Consider the following 21,700-nt stretch of genomic DNA (forward strand, 5'->3'; position numbering starts at 1 on the left):
CCCCCCAGATGGAATGGCTTAAAGTTTCTGGCTCGTGCGTCATGTTAAGTTTTGGGCTGAATCGGTGCAGCAGAAAGGATTTCAGGGAGGGGGGGGGGGGCGCAGCTTCTCTGTTTCTGTTGTCCAGCTCCTTAAAAGAAATAAATCCCGTTTTTCCTGCTCCAAAATGCCTGAATCCTGTCAGCCGGCTGCAGGCTGTGCTTTCTAGGGAGGGATGATGGTTCCTGGTTCCTCTGAGCACAGCAGGTCCCTGATGCTGCATCATAACGTCTGCTGCGCTCAACAGGAGCCGCTGAGGTGAGGGGGGGTTTATTTAAAGCCAGGCCTCTGGATGCACCCATGGAAGCACGCCTGCATCCCGCCGTGCGCCTCTGCCGGGGTACAAACATGCGACTCCTCACAGCTGTCACACTCCACGACTAGAATCCGGTTCTGGCTCTTCTCTAATCTGGATTCACTCAAATGTTGAGGTTAGCAGCATCGCTGTAGAGGAGCTGAAAGAGCAGCACCTGCTGTGTCATTGGGCTCTGATTCAAGCTGCATTCACTGAACTCACATTTGCTTGCAGACAAATGAATATTTCCCAGAATTCTCAGCTCAAGCTGTCCTAAAAGCAGGTTTCAAAACATATATAAGATGTTTTTTCCTTGTTACAAGTGAAAGAAATCCACCAATAGGACCAGAGGAATCTGTTTTGATAGAAGTCCTGAACTTTTAAGAAAGATTTTTAATGAGCTATTAAGCCTCATAGTTTATTGCTCTAATAGTTAGAATTTTTATGTCCTTAATTATGCAAGACAATGGTGAAAAAAGAAGGTACATTGAAATACTTGTATGTTCTTGTTTTTAGCACTGCAACAGAACAACTATCCGTATTTCTAGACCAATTAAAATCAGATTACAACTACATATGTAGGAGTCAACAATGTCATTAAAGAAATGACTCCAAATACGATGTTTTCAAGATCAAATACTTCAAGATTTATTGTTTTAAAGCAAATTGTTAATCTGACCAAAAAGTTAGTATTGGTTAGTAAGTTAAGTTAGCGAATAAGTTAGTACTTTGTGCTATTTAGAGTTTTTGCAGTATGATTTAAATATTAAATCAGACTCTTTAAGAGACTAAACAAACAATGTTTTATTAAGACGTAAAAACTTGTTTCATGAAAATAAATCTGTAATATTTTGAGTCATTTCATCTGGAAAACATCTTATTTTAAGCAAAAAGCCTTTTTTTGTGACGATTCGGTTTCTTTCCTGATAAATATACTTGCATTAAAGACGTACAATTCTATTTCTGATAAATAATTCTTTGATCTTTTTTGAGTATTTCTAGGGTTAAATTTGGGCAAACATCACAACTTTCTTGGTGATTTTTAAACTTTTGACAAAGAAAAACATCTTATTTTCTTCATTTTTTAACAGTTTATGTTACGGCGTAACATTTATGTTGTTAATTGGTTGATAGTTGTTTTTTTATATAGATTCTGGGTTTTGTTTGTATATTTAAAGGATTCAAAGGAGGTTTGTTGTCCTGTGTACAGTAAGGAAACGGGTTTCCCCGTTCGCTCTAAAAGACAGGTTAGGATATTAACAGGATATTTGAAGCATTTACACCAAATATAAAACATAACTGCATCAATAAATGACTAAACCTGGAATCTGCAGGGGTGTCAAACATGCGGCCCCCGTATGTTTGACACCCCTGCTTTAGAAAGTGACCTTGAACATGGAGGGAAGACGAGAACGCTTTCCTGTGAGCAGCTCCTCCACTTTAACCCGTCAGCTTAGAATAATGAGCCCAGAGCGGCGGAGAGGCGGCTTATCCAGCCGTCACACCTGAGGAGAAACCTGTCCGGTCCACTTAGCGCCCCACGCCGAAGCCTCGGCAGAAAACGGCGTGGGGTCAGCTCTCCAAGCTGCCAGTCTCAGCTCCGCTCACAGAAACTCGGGTGTTTGTTTGACGAATCCTTTCCTTTCTCCTTTTTTTTCTGAGGTGAAAGTTCGGCACGAACAATTAAACACAAAACATTAAAACACAAAAAGACACAAACGAGGAGTCCCGGCTCTCCCTCAAATGTCTAAAAGATCCTGCTCCTCCTTCAGGAGCTGCATCCATCATGCAGTGAGCTTCCCCAAGGAGGAGCAGGCAATGCCGTTGGTGAAGCGCCATCGCAGTAGCCTTTAAACGGTCCCGCCGCCCTTCATCAAAATGAAGAGGCGACTGGGAACTCTTCCCCTGATGGCGACGCTCCATTTTCATAGATTTGTGGCGTTTACAAGAATGAATGAACACGTCTCAGTTTCCATTGGTTGGAGATTGATCTCTGTCAGGGAAATACTTTTTAAGTATCTTCCTCCAGTCGATGACGGCTGACCCCGTCTGACTGCATTAAGCAGCTTCTCGTGTCCTTCTGGGTGGACGCCTCTGTCCCACTTAAGCTCGCGGCGGTGGCGGCCGGAGCTGCTTAAACGGTCTGTAAAGCGAGTGGCCCTGGCAGGAATAACGAGGCCTGAGGACTCATCTGTGGGCGGGCTTACGGGGAGGAGCGGGCATCCATCAACGTCCGGAGAATCTCCGTCTCCGTGCTTCTCGTCAGCGCTATCGACCGGCGCTCCGGGCCTCTGGTAATTAAAAGGCATTGATCGGCCTCAGCTGCGCAGGGTTGGACTGCGAGCATGCAGCAGCACGCCGCTCCGGGGCTCTTAAAGTGTACAGGTGAACGGGTGTTCACGTTTGCACAAATGCATATTGTTCAGCCTCATTGGCTGCCGGTTTTTGTGGCGATGACACCATCTGAGCTGGCAAAGAGGTCAAAGGTCGGATGCGCTGCCAGACTTTAAGCCCAATGACCAATTTGCTGAAATCTGAGACCTGAGAGACTCTTCATGTCAGCTTCTTCTGATTCAATGAGAGTTTAAAAAACGACTCCAAGAGGAGGGAAAGTCTCGGCTCATATTCCCCACGGACACACAGCGCCTGCTGGCTCGCTGGCGTTTATTCCATCTGAGTGAACACAGTAAATCTCGGCGCTGCCAGATTGCTGGCGCTGCACATTTCCCCGCTGTCGAGTTAGCTCATCAGGCAGGGCGGTGTGGCTGAGCCGAGGGGGGAGCGTCTCCCCGCTGGAAAAACCCCTTTCTCATCCCAACGCACAGACTGATGGCCGCACGCAGACGCCCTCACGCCAGCCCGAAAACCCTCTTTCCTGTCGCTTCCTGACGCATACGCCCCTCCCCCATCGCCGCCGCCGTGCTGGGAAGCAGCGCCGTGACCTTTCGCTTGATGAGTTATACTCGTCTGAGGTCCCATCTCCTCCCCGCTGTTCCTCATAAATTCAAAGAATGACCACGAATGCCACTCTTTCCTCTATTAACCTTACCCCCCACCCCCTCCCTCCACTCTCACCCTCTTCCTGAACAAGTCATCCATTAAACACCCCCCCCCCCCCCCCCCAACGTCAGCAGTTTGGCTTCCGTCATTTTTTTTCTCCTCGTCTTTGGAGCCACAGCAGAAGAAGCAGAGCAGCGGTGGTAGAAAAAAAAAGGCCTTTATTTCCAGGGAGGGGGGGTGTACAGGCATTGGGGTGCCGTGTGCTCAAAGAAGAACAGCCTTCTGGTCAGAACCTGCTTGTTGAAAACAGATGAGAGTCGACATCATGACGGTTAGCAAACAACATCCTTCAGCATCCATCAGCATCCATCTGCATCCATCTGCATCCATCAGCATCCATCAGCATCCATCTGCATCCATCTGCATCCATCAGCATCCATCAGCCTCCATCAGCATCTCTCAGCATCCATCAGCATCCTTCAGCATCCATCTGCATCCATCAGCCTCCATCAGCATCCATCTGCATCTCTCAGCATCCATCAGCATCCCACAACATCCATCAGCATCCATCTGCATCTCTCAGCATCCATCAGCATCCTTCAGCATCCATCAGCATCCTTCAGCATCCATCAGCATCCATCAGCATCTCTCAGCATCCATCAGCATCCTTCAGCATCCATCAGCATCCTTCAGCATCCATCAGCATCCATCTGCATCCATCAGCATCCATCAGCCTCCATCTGCATCTCTCAGCATCCATCAGCATCCCACAACATCCATCAACATCCATCAGCATCCCTCAGCATCCATTAGCATCCATCAGCATCCCTCAGCATCCATCAGCATCTCTCAGCATCCATCAGCATCCATCAGCATCTCTCAGCATCCATCAGCATCCATCAGCATCCTTCAGCATCCATCAGCATCCATCAGCATCTCTCAGCATCCATCAGCATCCTTCAGCATCCATCAGCATCCTTCAGCATCCATCAGCATCCATCTGCATCCATCAGCATCCATCAGCATCTCTCAGCATCCATCAGCATCCTTCAGCATCCATCAGCATCCTTCAGCATCTCTCAGCATCCTTCAGCATCCATCAGCATCCATCAGCATCTCTCAGCATCCATCAGCATCCTTCAGCATCCATCAGCATCTTTCAGCATCCATCTGCATCCATCTGCATCCATCAGCATCCATCAGCATCCATCAGCATCTCTCAGCATCCATCAGCATCCTTCAGCATCCATCAGCATCCATTAGCATCCATCAGCCTCCATCTGCATCTCTCAGCATCCATCAGCATCCCACAACATCCATCAGCATCCCTCAGCATCCATCAACATCCATCAGCATCCCTCAGCATCCATTAGCATCCCTCAGCATCTCTCAGCATCCATCAACATCCATCAGCATCCCTCAGCATCCATCAACATCCATCAGCATCCCTCAGCATCCATCAACATCCATCAGCATCCCTCAGCTTCCATCAGCATCCATCAGCATCCTTCAGCATCCATCAGCATCCCTCAGCTTCCATCAGCATCCATCAGCATCCCTCGGCATCCATTAACATCCCTCAGCATCCATCAACATCCATCAGCATCCCTCAGCATCCATTAGCATCCCTCAGCATCCATCAACATCCATCAGCATCCCTCAGCATCCATTAGCATCCATCAACATCCATCAGCATCCCTCAGCATCCATTAGCATCCCTCAGCATCCATCAACATCCATCAGCATCCCTCAGCATCCCTCAGCATCCATCAACATCCATCAGCATCCCTCAGCTTCCATCAACATCCATCAGCATCCCTCAGCATCCATTAGCATCCCTCGGCATCCATTAACATCCCTCAGCATCCATTAGCATCCCTCGGCATCCATTAACATCCCTCAGCATCCATTAGCATCCCTCAGCATCCATCAACATCCATCAGCATCCCTCAGCATCCATTAGCATCCCTCAGCATCCATCAACATCCATCAGCATCCCTCAGCTTCCATCAACATCCATCAGCATCCCTCAGCATCCATTAGCATCCCTCGGCATCCATTAACATCCCTCAGCATCCATTAGCATCCCTCAGCATCCATTAACATCCATCAACATCCATCAGCATCCCTCAGCATCCATCAACATCCATCAGCATCCCTCAGCTTCCATCAACATCCATCAGCATCCCTCAGCATCCTTCAGCATCCACGTGTAAAAACAAATCATTTTTCTGTTCATTTGAACCAATCCCTCAAAAGATCAAACAGAACTGTTTATGGCAGCACAAAAATGACATAAAAAGTTTCTCTTGATCTGCTCAAGACTAATGAAGGGGTTACAACAAGACTCGACTCTAAAGCAGGGAGGTGGGAGTACAGTGGTGTGGGGAAGTACATGTAGGAATGAACGTCTGCAGTTTACTGCGATCATAATAGAAATAATAATTGATCATTCTTCCAGAAATTTGTGCAGCACTGGTTCCCTTCCACAAATTAAAGAACAAAATATCTCAAGTTTATGGAAAAAGAATCAAATGTGTATTGAACGGTGCCGTTTCCCTCCGGCCCTGTGTGGTCACCTAAATAGACGATGTTTGGTGTTTTTTCTGTTCCTGTTACATTCCCAGCAGAGGAAATGCGTCGGTTGTTGTCCACTCACACTTTTCCTGGAAGCTAAATTATCAGCTTTGGAGAAAAAAGGCGTTTTGGACTTTTTTTTTGGTGTTAACTCCAAGCAGCCTTCCTTATAAAACAACAACAACACAAGCCTGTGTCTGTCTGTGGTTTAAGCCAAGCTGACTCAATGCACATGTCCATCTGTCAGGAGGGAGATGAGTCCTTCTCACCCTCCGGCGTCATCTATTGGTGTTTGGTTCCTTTCATAAACGTACAGGTGAGTCAGGTCACCTGTGAAGCTGCAGGCCGCTCATAGGAGCCGGTGGAACGTTACCGGCCCCTCCTCACGTTCCTCTGGTTTTTTTATTGGCTTCCTCTCTGAAACGTCTGACCCCCCCGCCTGAGCGATTAAACCGTTAATGTGAAATCCAGAGAGTTTCCTCGGTTAGTTATGACCTGCCAGGTGCAGTTAAGCTCCGGCTCGGTGAGTTTTCATTGGTCTCCGATGTGGCTGCAGTGCTGATGATCGGATAATTCAGCTTCCCCGTTCAGGAGGAGACGGAGGAGCTTTGATCTCCTCTGATTGCCAATCTCCTCCTAAAGATAAGGCGTTCCGACCTAAAGGGGCGAGAACTCCTCCTTAGAAAGCTTCTTACTCTCAGAGATAATCCCAGGTCTTCAGACTTTGGACCAGCAGGACGGATGTGGAGGGTTTTCCTGCTCCTTGCTGCTCTGAGGTTCTCCATTTCTCAGCTGTTCCATGCAGCACCGCGGTGAACGAGGAGTTGACTCTTCCTCGCTCCTCTTTGCCTCGCATCAAACTAAACGATGCAGTGTTTTCTCCCCGAGTGGGAGTGGGAGGCTGTCTCCACTGCTGTGAGATGAGGGGCGGGCACGTCTTCTTCATCTGTCAAGCTGCCGTCGCTCTCTGCTTGGAATGCCGTCTGATCCCGGATTCATCTCTCGCTGTAATTCTGGGGGGAGTCTTTGAAATAGCCACATAGAAACCAATTACCCCCCTTGTCTGCATTTGATGAAGCACCCTGTTTGCCCTGATTTAAATCGGTTTCTTCGCCCCGCCTCATCTGTCCCCCCCCTTTATTTCAGCTACAAACAGAATGTGTGGCGAAGGAACTCATAATTTTTTCACAGATCCTGGAATTCTCCGAGCCCAAAGTCTGCTGGAAGTGGTGTTCCCATCATGCTCCTCCTCTGCTGCTCGCTGTGCTTTCAAACGAAGTCCTTGGAGACCGCCTCCACGAAGTTAGGAGCAGACATGAGGATGGAGATGGTGCAGATGATGTTGAAGACGCTGAACGCCACCAGGCACAGCCGGTCGATCACGGCGCCCGCAAACTTCCACTGGTTCGCCACGCTCTCCGCCTCGTCCTGCTCTCGGAAGCGGTCCGCCATGTACCGGACCTCCTCCAGGATGGCCTGCAGCTGGGGGTCCCCGATGCCGGCTGTGGAGCAGCCTCCCACTCCGCCCCCGAACCCCCCGCCGCTGGACACCGTGCTGGGACAGGCCACGGTGTCCATGTTGGAAGCGGGAGGCGGCGGGGAGCTGCAGAACTGTGACGGCAGGTGCGGAGGGGGGCTCCCTGCCACGCGCGGGGGCCCCGCGGACACGTTCCTCTGGACCGGCTCCGACAGCACGGACGAGTCCTCGATGCTCTGGAAGCCCATGTAGAGGAGGTTCCCGTTGTTGTTGGTGGTGGACTGGGTGTGCAGGTGGGGGTGCCCCACGTGGAGGGGCCCCGTCTGCAGGGGGGCCAGGCTCTGCGGGTGCAGGGGGTGGAGGGTGTGGTCCGGGGGGTTGGGGATGCTCCCGCTCTGAGAGCCCGAAGAGCAGCGCCGCAGGTGGGGGGCGCAGGGCGGCCTCTCCGGGTCGTCGCTTTCGCCCGGCCGCTTCATCCGCAGGAACCACGCCACCCATTGGAGCAGGACCAGCTGCACCTGAGGGGGGAGGGGGGGACACAGACAATGAGAAATGCGGTCGGGGGGCAAAAGATACTGTGACAAATATGATCTTCAGGCACGTCTTTATGTTTTCCACAGATGGACGGAAAAACTGAGAAAACGCAGAAGGTATTGAATCCAAAAGTCACATTAGAGCAAATAATAAATGTGTTTTCATTTTGCGTCACAAGGCGACACAGGAGACCCAAAAGAACCAACGGCTGCTGGAAGAAGAGAACGGCTAGAAACGGCACCGAAAATGAGGAAAAGTCAGATTTCAACTCTTAGAAACACGTGTGTGACCACACAAAAACTGTGTCCTGCATTGAGAGCACGGTGGAGGTCTGGTGCTCATGTGGGGGTGGGGGGTTCTCAGGTTTGGACAGATCTACCTTTAGATAAGGGACACTTGAAACCATCCAAAAACGGGTTTAAACCAGAGACCAAGAACCAAGCGAGAGTGACGTCATCCATGGAAAATGGTTCACTTCTGGCTCCAAGCAGATGAAGTCAGTTCAGTCGCCATTTTTTTACTCATACAGGATGCTGCCATCTTGGAGCCAGAAGGTGTAAAGGCCTGTTCACACCGGGACGAATTTCGCCGGCGATTTTCGCCGACGTTTAACGCCTCGTGACTAAACAAAGGGCACCAATGAGAGTGTGCACACCGACGCGAAAAAACGCCAAGCGACAAAGCGTCAAAAAAAAAAAAACGCCTCGGGTTCGTTTTTTTTTTTCGACGCGTCGCGTCGAAATCTATTCGACCAATGAGAATGGCGCTTTTGCACACGTGTCTGGAGCTTCTGAAGTTACAGTAAAACACAACTTGGGGGCGCTCAAACACAAAACTGCCTTGCTGAGCACACATACCAGCGAAGAAGATAGACGCCAAGTAGCGTCAACACTGCCGCAAAGAAATAATGACGGACATTCTTAAATATCCCCTTACCAAGTACCAGTTGGAGCTACTGATGCTTGAAATATTCATGTTTTCTTTGTATTATTCTGACAAGCGCGTAAATACTTGCTCTCTTCTTCTGAGTGAAAAGCGACTTTAAGAAGGGTAAAGTTGCGCAGCGCCACCTTGTGTACAGGAGTATTTCTGTTTACATTAAGCGCCATCTAATGTCAGGGAATGAAATTGCATGTTCGCTCGGCTCACCGTCAGCGAAAATCGCCTGGGTGTGAACACAAAAAACGTGGCGAAAAACGCTGGCGAATAACGCCTGGCGAATATTCGTCCCGGTGTGTACGGGCCTTTAGTAAGCAGTGATTGGTCTGTCAAACCTTTCCAACATTGGACGAGAGGGCCAGCCGGCTCCACCTTCTTTTATTGAGGGATCTAATTGGACAGTTTATAAATTGAGTGACAAATATTAAAAATAAAAAAGGTATCAGAGTGAGACGGGTTCTTCTGACCAATAGAACGACTGACTAACAGCTGTTTATTTCTCCATAGACGTCTTTGAGAACTTGGCTTCTTGGAGCCTCTTCCTGTTCGGAACGCCGGTGGGGAGGAGTCACTCATTCCAGTTCTCAGATATAGTCAGTGGTTTATCGTGAAAGTTTTCTTTTGTCCTTTTTTGACCCAACACCAACGTGACAGACGATAAGGATGGTCTGAAAACACTGCTGCTTTTGTTTTTTCACAGCCTAAGAGGGTTGCCATCCCATCATCCTCTTCACACCACCATCAGACTGATGATGACTCCGCCCCCAAAGGCGCTGTGTTACAGCGCCTTTGGGGGCGAGGTGCTCTTTGGCCTCACGAGGGTTTTCTGCACAGAGGAGAACCAGATTAACTGACGATGGAGATGCAATGAGCTTCCAGTCGTGTAAATTACTGGAGAGATTAGCAGCAGATTAGATTCAGTCTGATAACGATTCTCCTGACTTCCTGTCCTCATCCATGATGAACTCTAAACACCCCCCCACCCCCACCCCCGCCTAATGAGAGCTGATGTTTAAATGACGGCTCAATTAGTCTCTGCAGAGTCTGTTTACGAGCCGGGCCACTGCTGCCGTTCTCGTGCAGGTTGCAATTATGAACGGTGCTGGTTCAACGCCCTCATCTGAACCTCATCAATTAGCCCAGGAACTGGCCAGCAGGCATCCTGCAGGCTGACAGAGCGTCCTTACTGGAGGTCAGCACGCTTACAGCTCATTACCAGCCTTTGCGTGGTCACTGCTTCCCAGAAAATACTACAATCTTAGTTCAGCATCTTCAGAGGTTGGTGGAAACTTTCCGGTGGGTTTTGTGTGTAAACATAAGGCAGTAAAAATGGAGGGAAACTGAGTAAAAGTGTCTCCACCCACTCAACCTGAGCTTTGAAACACACTTATGAACACGTCTGTGGCGTTTGAAGAACACGCCGAACAGACGAGCAGCAGAGGATGAGTCACATGTGCTGATGTTGATGCTGAAACTAATGCTGATACTAAAAATAATGCTGAAACTGATGCTGATGCTAAAATGATGCTGAAACTGATGTTGATGCTAAGGTTGATACTAATGTTAATGCTGATGCTGAAACTGACGCTAGTGTTGATGCTGATGTTAAAAACTATGCAGACGCTAATGTTGATGCTGGTACTAATGCAGATGCAGAATAACAAGGCCTGCTTATTGTAACTGAAACAGGAAGGCGGGGCTCTACTCTGACAGGCGGCGGCATAGCTTTTTAGGTCAGGTGGAACCGACGGCGCAGCCTCACCCATTTGGGCATGTTCCCTCCATTTGGGTCGTGGTGATGATACTGCAGGACCACCGTGGTGGCGATGACCGACATCCCCACGATGATCATGATGCTGGCAAAGTACTGACCTGAGGAGGAGTTCAGAGCACAGTGAGTCCACAGAAGCAGCTGGTGGAGGGAAGACACTCCTGTATTCTAGATTTATTTTCCTTGTTTACTTAGGCTGAGCATATTTTTCATGACAAACTGCAAACATTTCGTTCTGCTGCTTTATGTCCAATAAAATATTGGCAGCATCATCAAACAGATTAAGATGAGGGTAGCTGGACTTAAAAAAAAAAACCTGCTGAAAGCAGCACTCTAATAAATACAAATCCTTAGATTCCAGCTTTTTAATGATCAGCGTTTGTGTTTCATGCTAAAATATATCTCTGTGCGTCGCGTCCCAGCTCAGCTCTTCGCTCACTAAAAATACTTTCCCAGCTTTTCTCGTCATAAATCGAGCCTAATAAATGTTTGCGGCTCTGCAGCTTTGTTGCATGTTGGGGTTTTTACAGAACCGCATGAGAATGTCCAGATTTGAAGGATTTAGGAGGAATTCACAGGGAGCTGCATGGACGGCGGTGTAATCCAACTTTACATATTTGTGGCTCTTGCTGATGAATTATTCTATTTTAATATTCTCTATCAGAACAATCAGTGGACCAGAAGCTGCATTCGATCTTTCTTTTTTGCTCTGGAACAGAGAAATTGTGCAGCTCAGAAGGAAATGCAACAGCCTGTAAATCCTCTAAAGCCTGTTTTCAATTAGAATAATGAGAAACCAGCATATTAAATGTCCAAAGTGTTGTCATTTTGAAAAATGTCTGAGTGGGACTTCAGTGGATCTTTTCTGTGTTCGGTTCTTCTGATGGGAGCCAGAGCTGGGGAGGTCCGTTCAGTAAAAACTGTACTCTACTGTACTTTTACTTGAGTAGCTACAATACTTGGAATTCTTTAGTATTCTTGTTTTTTTTAGCCTCCAACAAACTTCCTGTTTTCGTTAAAGCAGCAGAGATTAATGACGTGTTTAAACGTTTGTTTAAAAGCTGAGCAACCGAGTAAAGAAAGAACTTAGATGTTTTTAAAACCCCTTTGATTAAAGAAAAAAAGCTCATGTTTTTATAGATTGTATCAACTATAATTTGTTGTTTTTCTTTAATTTTTACTCACAACAATATTAGTAAGAGAAGTAAAAATATATAGACTGTCTCAATTTTCATCCACACATTTTGAACATGCTTTAGCAGGATCATAAAAAAATAATAATCAACAATTTTTACATTATTTAAATACAGCAGGTAGCCATTAAATAAATGAATAACAATAGACGAGTTTTTCTCACCATAAAGTTTAGAAAATTAGGAAAACCTTTCCCGCCAAAAGGGTTTTTTTGCAGCCATTTTGAAATGAGCAGCTTCTACTGCCCCTAGTGGACAGATGAGGAACTACAGGGCATAAAACATGTACCAAGTTCCAAAAAATGTTGTTTTATTTTACCAAGATCAAGAACCCAGACCCGTTTTTCCTTCAAATTAAAATGATGTGTACTAAACCACAGTCCAAGTGGACACATTTCCGGACATGTTCTGTTCCACTGGTGCCGCCGGGTCCTGGCTTGACCCTGGAGAACCCTACAACAGTTTCCTTTCAGGGCTTTTAGAGTTAATAAAATAAATCTGGTTTTTGTTTGTTCATTTTAGGAAGCAGCGATTAAAAGCAGCCCAAAAAATAAAAATGTGAATGTAAAAAAATAGAAAGAAAATTACACAAAACAATTAACCAACAACAAAAACGCATGGATCAAATATAATTACCAAAGTTTGTATAGGATTAATCAAATAAATCAAAAACATAAATATTGGATAGTTTTAAATGATTTCTTTCCCATCAAGTTAGAAAATTCTGCATCCCAAACGTCTATCTATCTAGTCATTAAGGGACGTCTTTGTCATTCTAATTTTATTTCATAATCTGAAAACTTTTGCCAAATCAAAAATAATTGTTTAGATCAAATCAATTCTCCAGCGGCTGCAGCTCCTTTGGGACGTACCTATGAGGGGGACGGAGTCTGACGTGGCGGGCATGATCTCTGCGACGAGCAGCATGAACACGGTCAGCGACAGCAGCACGGTGATGCCTGCAGGCAGACACACACACACACACACACACACACAGCTCTGAATGCCTCACACACCTTTGCTGGAGCACTCAGTCTGCAGCCGGGGGGGCCGCACCGTCGGTGTGTTTGTTATTCTGACAAATGCTCACACTCCCAATGAGCTCTGCTTCGATTTATGCAAACGAGGAGGCTGGCGGACGCTCTGCACCTGCACAGCCGCGGCCCGCCGCCTCCTGCTGAGGAGCCGCCTCCACTCATCCTGTCAGGGGGGGATTTAGAGCCTGCTTTGCCGGCAGAACGCTCCTTCCTCAGATCATCCAATTAAACCCCCGAGAGCTAAGAAATAAAATATGAACCCCCCAGGACCTTAGATGAATTAAAGCAGCTCCTCCCGTGTCCCTCCTCCAGCCCTGAGGACCCCACCGCTTTGTCCCCGCCTGTACTTCATCAGCTAGTATTAAAAAGTGTTTCCTGGAAGGCAGCATGCACCCCCCCCCCCCACCACCACCACCACCACCTTTGATCAGTTCAATATTCTTAATTACATCGATGCTTTAATTGGTCGTGTGTGTGTTTTTCTTGTTTCATCTTTGGAAAAATGCTGCATAATCCATCCTGCATTGAGTCTCAGGAAATGCTTAGATAATGCTGTGGTAGCTGACCAAGCAGACCCCCCCACCCCCCAAAACAGACACAGAAATGTATTGATGTTTGAAGATGACACGTTCATTACTTTAACTATCTATTTAAAAAAAAGAAAAGAGAAATTAAATGGAAGATGTCAGGACAATAACTCATTACTTTAGTTTCTTCATTGCTTCAGACGAGTAAAGGTGGTAAACTGCTGCTGCCCCCCCTCCCCCCCCACAGCAGTCTGTCGCTCCTAACAGCCCCCCCCCCCCCCCCCTCCTCATCTTGAAAGTCCAAATCCTTTTTTTAAAGAGCAGATGGAAGCCTTCTGTGTCTGTCTGATGGAAAAGTTCAGTCGTGTTCAATAAAGTTGCAAACATTTGAATGTCTTGAGACGTTTCCCGGTGGCGTTTGAAGCCTGCCCGGCGTTATTGCATGTTTTCCTCTCTTGTCAGCTGCTTCTTGTTTTTTTGGGCCAGTGACTGAAGGCGCGACGTGCATAAATATTTCACCACCTTTTTTTATATTCATGGACTAACAGTCAGCAGAAAACGCTCATACAAATATCTTCTGGTTCCTCCTTTTGCACTGCGGTTATCTAAACTGTGGTCTGATCTGTTTCCGACCAAAAAACAAAGATTTTTCTGAATCATGACTAAACCCATGCTCACATGAACCCTCTAAACTCTTGTTCACATGAACCTAGGTAACGGAACTATGTTTCCATAGCAACGGCTCTCATGCAGATGAAACACAGCGTTTTAAATCGCTTCCTTCATGGTTAAGAGCAAACCTCTGGCAATGGTTTCCTGTGAAAACTTGAACGTATTCTGCTGCCCGCACTGTTACCCCAACTGTAAAGCACGGAGGGGAGAATACAGTGATATGGAGATGCCGTGTTGTCTTCTATTCTATTTTGAGCACAAGTTCTGGGCTTTGACACACAGACATACGAAAAAAACACAAGTTTCCACCTGGAAAATAAAAATGTTGAAGCTTCATATTGGAATGAAATAAAAAAGTAATCCTAAATATTCATACAGTCCTGCTCTGATCATCTTCTAATCAGTTTGCAAAGTGTTCCCAGAGGTCTTTTAATTATGATGATGCTGTTTTTAGTCTACATTTTTAAAAAACGGCATTTTCTAGGACCTAGTTTCTGCAGAGCACTATTAGAAATTCACCTCTGAGTTGTGGGCGGGACTGTTGGCGCGGAGTAAGCCCGTCCCCACTTCCCACCATCCATCTATGTACAATCTCTCCCGCTAGCTTACAGCCCCTCACAGCCCCAAGCTAACATTAGCGGTGCAACAAACATTCCAGCTCAGCGCCCAGCGTGTTTCCTGTCACAAATACGACCAGGACTTGTGGCTCAGCTTGTTTCTGAATGCAGTAGTTTAATGTGAAGCCGGTTGAAGCGATAAGATTTTAAAAAAAATACGCAGCAGCTGCTGTTTCTTCAGAGCTCGAAGCTGAATCCCTTTCTGTTCTGGGAATCCTGATAGCATCGCCAGAAAACCTTTGATAACGATTTTGGAGCGGTCAGTAAAAACAGCCGCTTGTTTTTGTGCAGGTTTGCCTGGCCGTGTCAGACATATCCCGTTTTTTCCCTTCAAATCTCATTTTACCAAGGCTCTGCCGGCCGGCTCCCTGCCTGGACGTGTCTGTCAGTGTCGATTCTTCTCACCCAGCGAGATCTTCTCTCCGGAGTCGGCCGGCAGCACAAACACCAGCAAGGTCATGGAGGACAGCAGCACGCACGGGATGAGGAGGTTCAGGGCGTAGTACAGCGTCCGCCTCCGTATGGTGATGACGAAGGTCACGTCGGTGTACGGCTCCTTGCAACAGTCGTAGAAGATTTCATTCCTGCTGCCGGGAACTCCTGCGAGGGAAGCAGGCGGGAAAGTGATTCACCTGCCGCAGGAACGAGCGGGAAAAGGTTGCAAAGGGTTTTCCTCCTGCGCACCGATCAGATCCCACTCCCCGTTGGGCATGTAGGACGAGATGTCGGCTTCGATCATCTGGAGGTCCAGCAGCCACCCGTCGTAGGTCCAAGAGCCAAACTTCAGGTTGCATTTCTGGATGTCAAAAGGAAACCAGCGCACATCCACGTTGCACGTGCTCATAAAGATTCCTGAGAAGAACAGCGACAGACAGAGGACAGACGCTTTTCAGGGTTGATGCAAGAGAAACAAAGATCTGCTTCACAAACACGTCTGTCCGTCACCGCAAGATGGAGATTTCAGACAGAAGTGATGGGAAAAGAGATCTCACCACCGCTTTCTGTTGTTTTGGAATTCAAATAGCTCAGAGTCGATATGAAGCAGCCACCATTTAAAGGCAGGTCTGTGAGCTGGCAGCAGTGATGTCGACGTGTCTGCGCATGCAGTCGGCGTGTCTGCGCATGCAGTCGGCGTGTCTGCGCATGCAGCAGACGGCTCGGCAACAACAGAACGGGTAGGACACTGCACAACAAAAGCGCCTGTTCTCCAGGAGAATCCTCACACATCCTCCATGCACCAAGCCTAATGCAGAAAGATTATTCATCCCATTGAACCTCGGCGCTCAAGTTCCCAGAATGCAATCTGAACAAGACAGACTCAAGGCTCTTTGCAGGAAATGTCAGTGAATCCTCACCGCAGCTGAAACATCACCTGACCTTCCAAACGCAGCGTCACAGTCACCACGTGCATTCATGATCCATGCGTGATAGACCTCACTCATGCGTGATTCTTGCGTTCGTCGGTGTGCACAGATGTCCGTTGAGGGTTTAGGGCGACGTGAATTCGGTTTTGAGCCGTTTGAAACTCGCTCGGTCAAGAATCACACATTTTATGCGTATTTTACGTCGTTTATGCGCAATTATTGTGCATGATTTTTGTGATATGCAGATGCAAATTTGTGCCACGTTTGTCAAACAGACTTTTCACGCATGAACCACCGATGTATCCCATTATATCGCGTATACGGCGCACAGATCACGTTCCAATGACAGGACTGGTTTTGGGCCAGATTTGGCTTTTCCGTTAGTTTACGTGTTCTTTGTCTATTCGTAATTCTTCTGTGGTTTATGGTTCATTCGTGATACATCTGTGAAAAATTCACATAAAGACAACAACTTTTTCTACATGGATACATGTATGACCAGTTTTCATCCGTGGAATATCCGCAAAATGTACAGTCGTGACCAAAGGTTTTGGGAATGACATAAATATTGGAAATTGGAAATACAATAGCAATCTGCATAAACTCCAGAATGTTCTGAACTGTGATCAGATGAATTGCATTCTCCTTCTTTGCCATGAAAATGAACTTAATCCAGAAAAAAGACATTTCATTGCTGTCATTAAAGGAGCTGCTGATCATTTCAGTCATCGTCTCCTTAACTCAGGTGAGAATGTAGACGAGCTCCAGGCTGGAGATCATTCTGTCAGGCTGATGGGGTTACAATGGCAGACCAGATGCTTGAAATCATTGTTCTTCCATTGGTAACCATGGTGACCTGCAAAGAAACGCGTGCAGCCATCATCGCGTTGCATAAAGATGGCGATGATGTTGTGGCAACGAAGATTGCACCTAAATCAACAATTTACAGGATCATCAAGAACTTCAAGGAAAGACGTTCAATTCCTGTTTAGATGCTTCTGGGCGTCCAAGAAAGTCCAGCAAACGCCAGGATGGTCTAAAGAGGATTCTGGATGGGAGGTCCACCAGAGCAGAGCTGCTCAGGAACGGCAGCTGTGACGCATCTGCATCTGTGAGGCTATTGGAAGATGGCCTGGGGGCAAGAAGGGCAGCAAAGAAGCCACTTCTCTCCAAAAAAACATCAGGGACAGATGGATCTTCTGCAGAAAGTCTGGTGAATGGACCGCTGAGGACCGGGGCAAAGTCATCTCCCATGATGCCTCCTGATTGTTTGGGGCATCTGGAAAAAGGCTTGTCTGGAGAAGAGAAGGTGAGCGCCTCCATCAGTCCTGTGTCTCGCCAACAGTAAAGCATCCTGAGACCATTTATGGGTGGGGCTGCTTCTCATCCAAGGGAGGGGGCTCACTCACAATTCAGCCCAAAAACACACAAAACACCATCCAACAGCAACTCCCTCCAACAATCCAACAGTTTGGAGACCAACAATTCATCTTCCATAACCATAAAGCACCGGACCTTAAGGCTGAAGTGAGAACTAAGAGGCTCGGGGACCAAAACGTTGACATTTTGGGTCCATGGCCTGGAAACTCCCCAGATCTGAATCCCATTGAGAACTTGTGGTCAATCCTCAAGAGGCGGTAGGACGAACAAAAACCCACTAATTCTGACAAACTCCAAGAAGTGATTCTGAAAGAACAGGTTGCTGTCAGTCAGAAGTTGATTGACAGCACGCCCAGTGGGATTGCAGGGGTCCTGGAAACGGAGGGCCGACACTGCAAACACTGACTCTTTGCATAAACGTCATGGAATTGTTGGTAAAAGCTTTTAAACGTATAAACGTTTGCTTGGAATCATACTTCAGTTCATGACAGAAGCAACTGAATCAAAGATCTAAGAGCACTTTAGCAGCAAACTTTGTGTCATTCTCTAAACCTTTGGCCATGACTGTACGTAGTGGCTGTGTGACGCGGCCTTTAAACCCCGACCATCCAGACTGGAGCGGCTACACAAACACCTGAAGCTCCGGCGCTCCCCGTCTGACCTGCTGACCTTTATTTACTCTGAATGAGCTGCTCTGCAGGATCTGTCTGTTCATGCATTCACGCCAGCGCCTCCTCCTCTCCTGTCTTTCAGCTCCTCCTCCGTCTATTTACATTCAACAGCAGCCTATTAACCAGGCTGTCCGGTGAATGAATGGATGCGTCCGTGAGGTTTCAGTCTCACAGTCACTGCAGGGGGTTATTTCAGGGATTCGCTCCCTTGAATCTTGGGGAAGAACAGAGCAGAGACTCCGATCAGACCCAGGAGAAACGCTTTTCATGAGCTTCCAGCGATTCTGCACGAAGCTGGAGACGGAGCGGCGGCCTGTGACTGCTGTCACTGCAGGAATCTGTCTGCTCTGATCAAATATGAAGCTGATGAGGCCGAGAGACGCTGCTGCCCCTCGGGGCAAATGAGGAGGTGACGGAAAGGTTTAAACGATGCTCAGTGAAAGCAGAAGGCTCACCTGGGGGCAGATACTTGGCGTAGCCGCTGGAGTTCACCAGGACGTTGGTCTTAAAGGTGGAGTCAAAGTCGTCATCTGCACTGAGGAGGCGCAGAGGAAGGAAGGAGTGATGCTTCCTGCCGGGGCGAGCAGGAGAAGCGCGTTTGGGTCTGCATTACCTGTTGTAGAGGAGGATGTCCGGGGTCCAGACCTGGTCTGAGGTGAAGCGCAGGTTCTTCACTCCAGGATATTCACTCTGGTTCCACTGGAGGTAATGATCGTACCACGTCTGCAAACACACCGCTTTCAACTCACTTTTGACCAAAACGGCAAGAAAGCAAAACGTCTGAAGGCTCCTCACCATCTGTAACCACATGTTAGACGTTAACACCTGGTTCTTCTCATCCTGAAACCCAAGTCAGATCATCAATCAGCAGAAATCCTCGAAACCAGCCAGTTAAGCGTCATTCTAGGAGTTTAATCCAGTGGGGACATTCATGGAGACCCATCCTGCCCCGCCGGCGTTCACCTACCACGTCCATGATCTGAATCAAACTCAGCGTGAAGTGGACAGTCAGAGTGTGGGAGTCGTTGGCCACCGGCCGCTCCATGCGGTTGTAGTCCTTCAGGAGGCTCTTCAGCAGGCTTCTCTGGTGGGGACCCTGCAGCGACACTGAAGACGGAGAAAACGTCAACCCGCAAAACAAATGTCTGGGTTTGGTGATCAAATGCATACAGTTAATCACGTGTAACCCTTGTTCTATCCTAGACACGTTAACATTGGGAGTGGGGTCATCTAGACCCACTAGACAGAGTTCTGAACCTTTTTTCTTCAATGATTTGTGATCTTCACTGGTGTCCATGGATTACATGAAATCTTTCCACCTTTATCCACCTTTGTCATGGTAGGGAGAACACGTCAATGGAAGGGGGGGTCATCTAAGATAGCACAAGGGTTAAACCTCCTTATCTCGTTTTTTTTTAAGGATTCTTTTTTCCAAAGGAAGCAAAAGTCCGACTCCTTATGTAGACGGAAATATCACGCCTGCAGGGAAATCAATAAACATGAGAAGGAAATCCAAGAGAGCTTGAAGAACATTGAGTAATCAGATGGAAACAGTGGGAAAGCGTGTCGGAGCATCAGTGGCTCCGATCATTTATAATCAAGGAGGTTTGGAGAATCTCCAGAGGTAAAAATGTCAAACAGGTTTTCCGGATCCAGAGGTTTCCAGCTCGGTTGTTAGAAATGAGAATGAAAGTGTCTTTATTTAGGGTTTGACACTATGAAGCCTCACACACACAGAGGAAAGCTCCGTGTTGGAGAGAAATTCGCTCTCGGCGGTTTCCTTCAAAGCAGGTCTCAACCAAGAAAAGCCCGAGTGAAGTCACTGCAGCAGCCGCCACCTTCTCGGCTTTCACGCGGCTCTGCTCTTGATCTACAACTTCCCCCAAACCCGGCCGGAACTCCGTTCCTGTGCTGGAAGGGAAAGTTGATCCGTGGAGCCCCAGCAGCCCGGCTGCAGCAACACGTCCACCACAGCAGCCGGACCCCAGAAGAGCTGAGACGAGCAGACCTGCTTTCGCTTCACATCCTCTGATGCAGCCAGAGAGTGACGGCTCCGTCTGTCACTTCCTCCTGCCTGTCGGGGATGCGGAGGCATCCGAGCCGCAGACATGTGTTCCCACACAGACGAGAAGAGCCCGAATAGCAAACAGGTGAGCCAGAATCGCACTTGGGAAGTCCTCTTCCTCACTTCGAGCGCGCGTCTGCCGAACGAGCCCAGCATCAGGACCGAATCCTGGTCCCGGGTTTCTGTCGGAGGAAAACTACCGTGGCCAGAAGACGGATGAGGACGGGGATGCAGGTGGGCTCACCGTGGATCAAAGCGGAGAATCCAGAGAGCAGCAGAGCCAGCGAGCGCCACATCCTGGTGATGAGCGGCCAGAGGACGAGAGGAGGAAACGCTCCAGAAGGCGAGGAAGAGGGACGGAGAGCAGACTCCGGCTGCTGCTAGGAATCCTCCGCTCTCCTTCCAGTCGGCATCTGAGAAAATGAGTGTGAGCTGGATGGGAGGAGGAGGAGGAGGAGGAGGCGTAGCCGGGAGCTTTCTCTCTGGGAGGTGGGCCTAAAATGGAGAGCATCAGAGACAAAAATCTCAATGGGGGGAGAGTTAAGATAAAAGAAGGAGGGATGCAGGAGGGAGAGCTTTTTATAGGTCCAGCTGACAAAAACACACAAAGCTGTTGTGTGTTTTCACTCAAACCGACACTGAAGCAAAACAAAAGTGAGAGGAAAGAAGATGGCAGCAGAAAGAGATGAAAGAAAGAGTCAAGAAGGATTTTTCCGTCTAAAAAAGTCTCCTTCCTGTTCTGTGTCGACTCCTCGTGCTCTTTACTGTCAAAGTTTCCTCTAAAAACCTCGTCTTCATCCAAATGTTGGCTTTGGGGTGTGTGTGCACATGTGTGTGTGTGTGTGTGTGTGCACATGTGTGTGTGCCCCCCCCACATGAAGCAGATGGATCCCAGCTCCTCACAGAAAGTGCTGGTCTGTGCAGGAGGACAACAGGAATGTGCGCACTTCAACTCTGCGTCTCATTTGTCCAGTGAAATGCTGATGTCAGGGCACGGGGGGGGGGGGGGGGTAAAGAAAGGCTTGGACTGTATAATAGATTACCCCATTACTTCCTCTGTCCTTCGGAATTGCCCCCCTCTCAGGAAGCCCATCACAGGGGGGGGGGCTCTCATGCTCGGATGCGCACAGAGGAAGCGGAGTGGCCCCCCAGAGGAGGATGGATGAGGAGGAAGAGCTGCATCCAGCAGAATGCCTTAAATCACAGCGTCCGTCCAGCCGGCTCTCCTTTACTCTGGGGGGGGGGGGTTAGTTTTGCGCCGCCGTGCGGCCGTCACCACGGCGCTCAGCCAAAAGTGGAATCCATCAGAAGACGGGAGGGGGACATCTGCTGGTGTGCTTCCAGACTGCTCAGCTGAAGCAGGAGTGATGAGGAGCTGGCCTCGATTAGCCCACAGCAGCAGGCTGAGAGCCCCCCCACGGGGAGAAGGAGGAGGAGGACCATTAGAGAGGAGGAAGAGGAAGGAGCGCAGTGAATTAAAGCCACATTAGTGAGGAGGAACGTCACAGGAGAACAATGACGTCCATCCAGGCTAACGGCTTG

At 48.2% G+C, this 21,700-nt stretch overlaps 2 protein-coding genes across 4 annotated transcripts in view; one reads left to right on the forward strand and one right to left on the reverse strand.

Moving 5' to 3' along the window:
• The window catches only part of LOC105354996 (CD209 antigen-like protein E), a 686,243-nt gene that overhangs the window by 552,173 nt on the left and 112,370 nt on the right, over positions 1 to 21,700 (forward strand). The gene's annotated exons all lie outside the window — the stretch shown is intronic.
• Positions 5,850 to 21,146, reverse strand: LOC101160921 (neuronal acetylcholine receptor subunit alpha-7-like). Of its 2 annotated transcripts, XM_023959690.1 has the most exons (10): positions 20,403 to 21,146; positions 19,061 to 19,200; positions 18,889 to 18,933; positions 18,707 to 18,816; positions 18,549 to 18,628; positions 15,363 to 15,530; positions 15,084 to 15,278; positions 12,698 to 12,784; positions 10,624 to 10,733; positions 5,850 to 7,906 (listed from the first exon to the last, which is right to left on the reverse strand). In XM_023959690.1, exons 1-10 carry the CDS (start codon positions 20,452 to 20,454, stop codon positions 7,181 to 7,183), a joined length of 1,713 nt encoding a protein of 570 aa, XP_023815458.1. In that variant the 5' UTR covers positions 20,455 to 21,146; the 3' UTR covers positions 5,850 to 7,180. The 2 variants fall into 2 exon arrangements, with proteins under 2 accessions (XP_023815458.1, XP_023815457.1); XM_023959689.1 differs by lacking the exon at positions 20,403 to 21,146 and having other exon boundaries at positions 19,061 to 19,318.

Source organism: Oryzias latipes, chromosome 11 (genome assembly GCF_002234675.1).
Source record: "Oryzias latipes chromosome 11, ASM223467v1".
Classification (NCBI taxonomy): Eukaryota; Metazoa; Chordata; class Actinopteri; order Beloniformes; family Adrianichthyidae; genus Oryzias; species Oryzias latipes.

Excerpts from the sequence above, each read along its gene's own strand:
- LOC101160921 (XM_023959689.1), bottom strand. The coding sequence starts at position 19,261 with ATGCATTTGATCACCAAACCCAGACATTTGTTTTGCGGGTTGACGTTT. Across the intron at positions 15,531-18,548 it reads CGCCAAGTATCTGCCCCCAG|GAATCTTTATGAGCACGTGC; the intron begins GTGAGCCTTCTG and ends TGTTCTTCTCAG. Across the intron at positions 7,907-10,623 it reads GAGGGAACATGCCCAAATGG|GTGCAGCTGGTCCTGCTCCA; the intron begins GTGAGGCTGCGC and ends CTCCCCCCTCAG.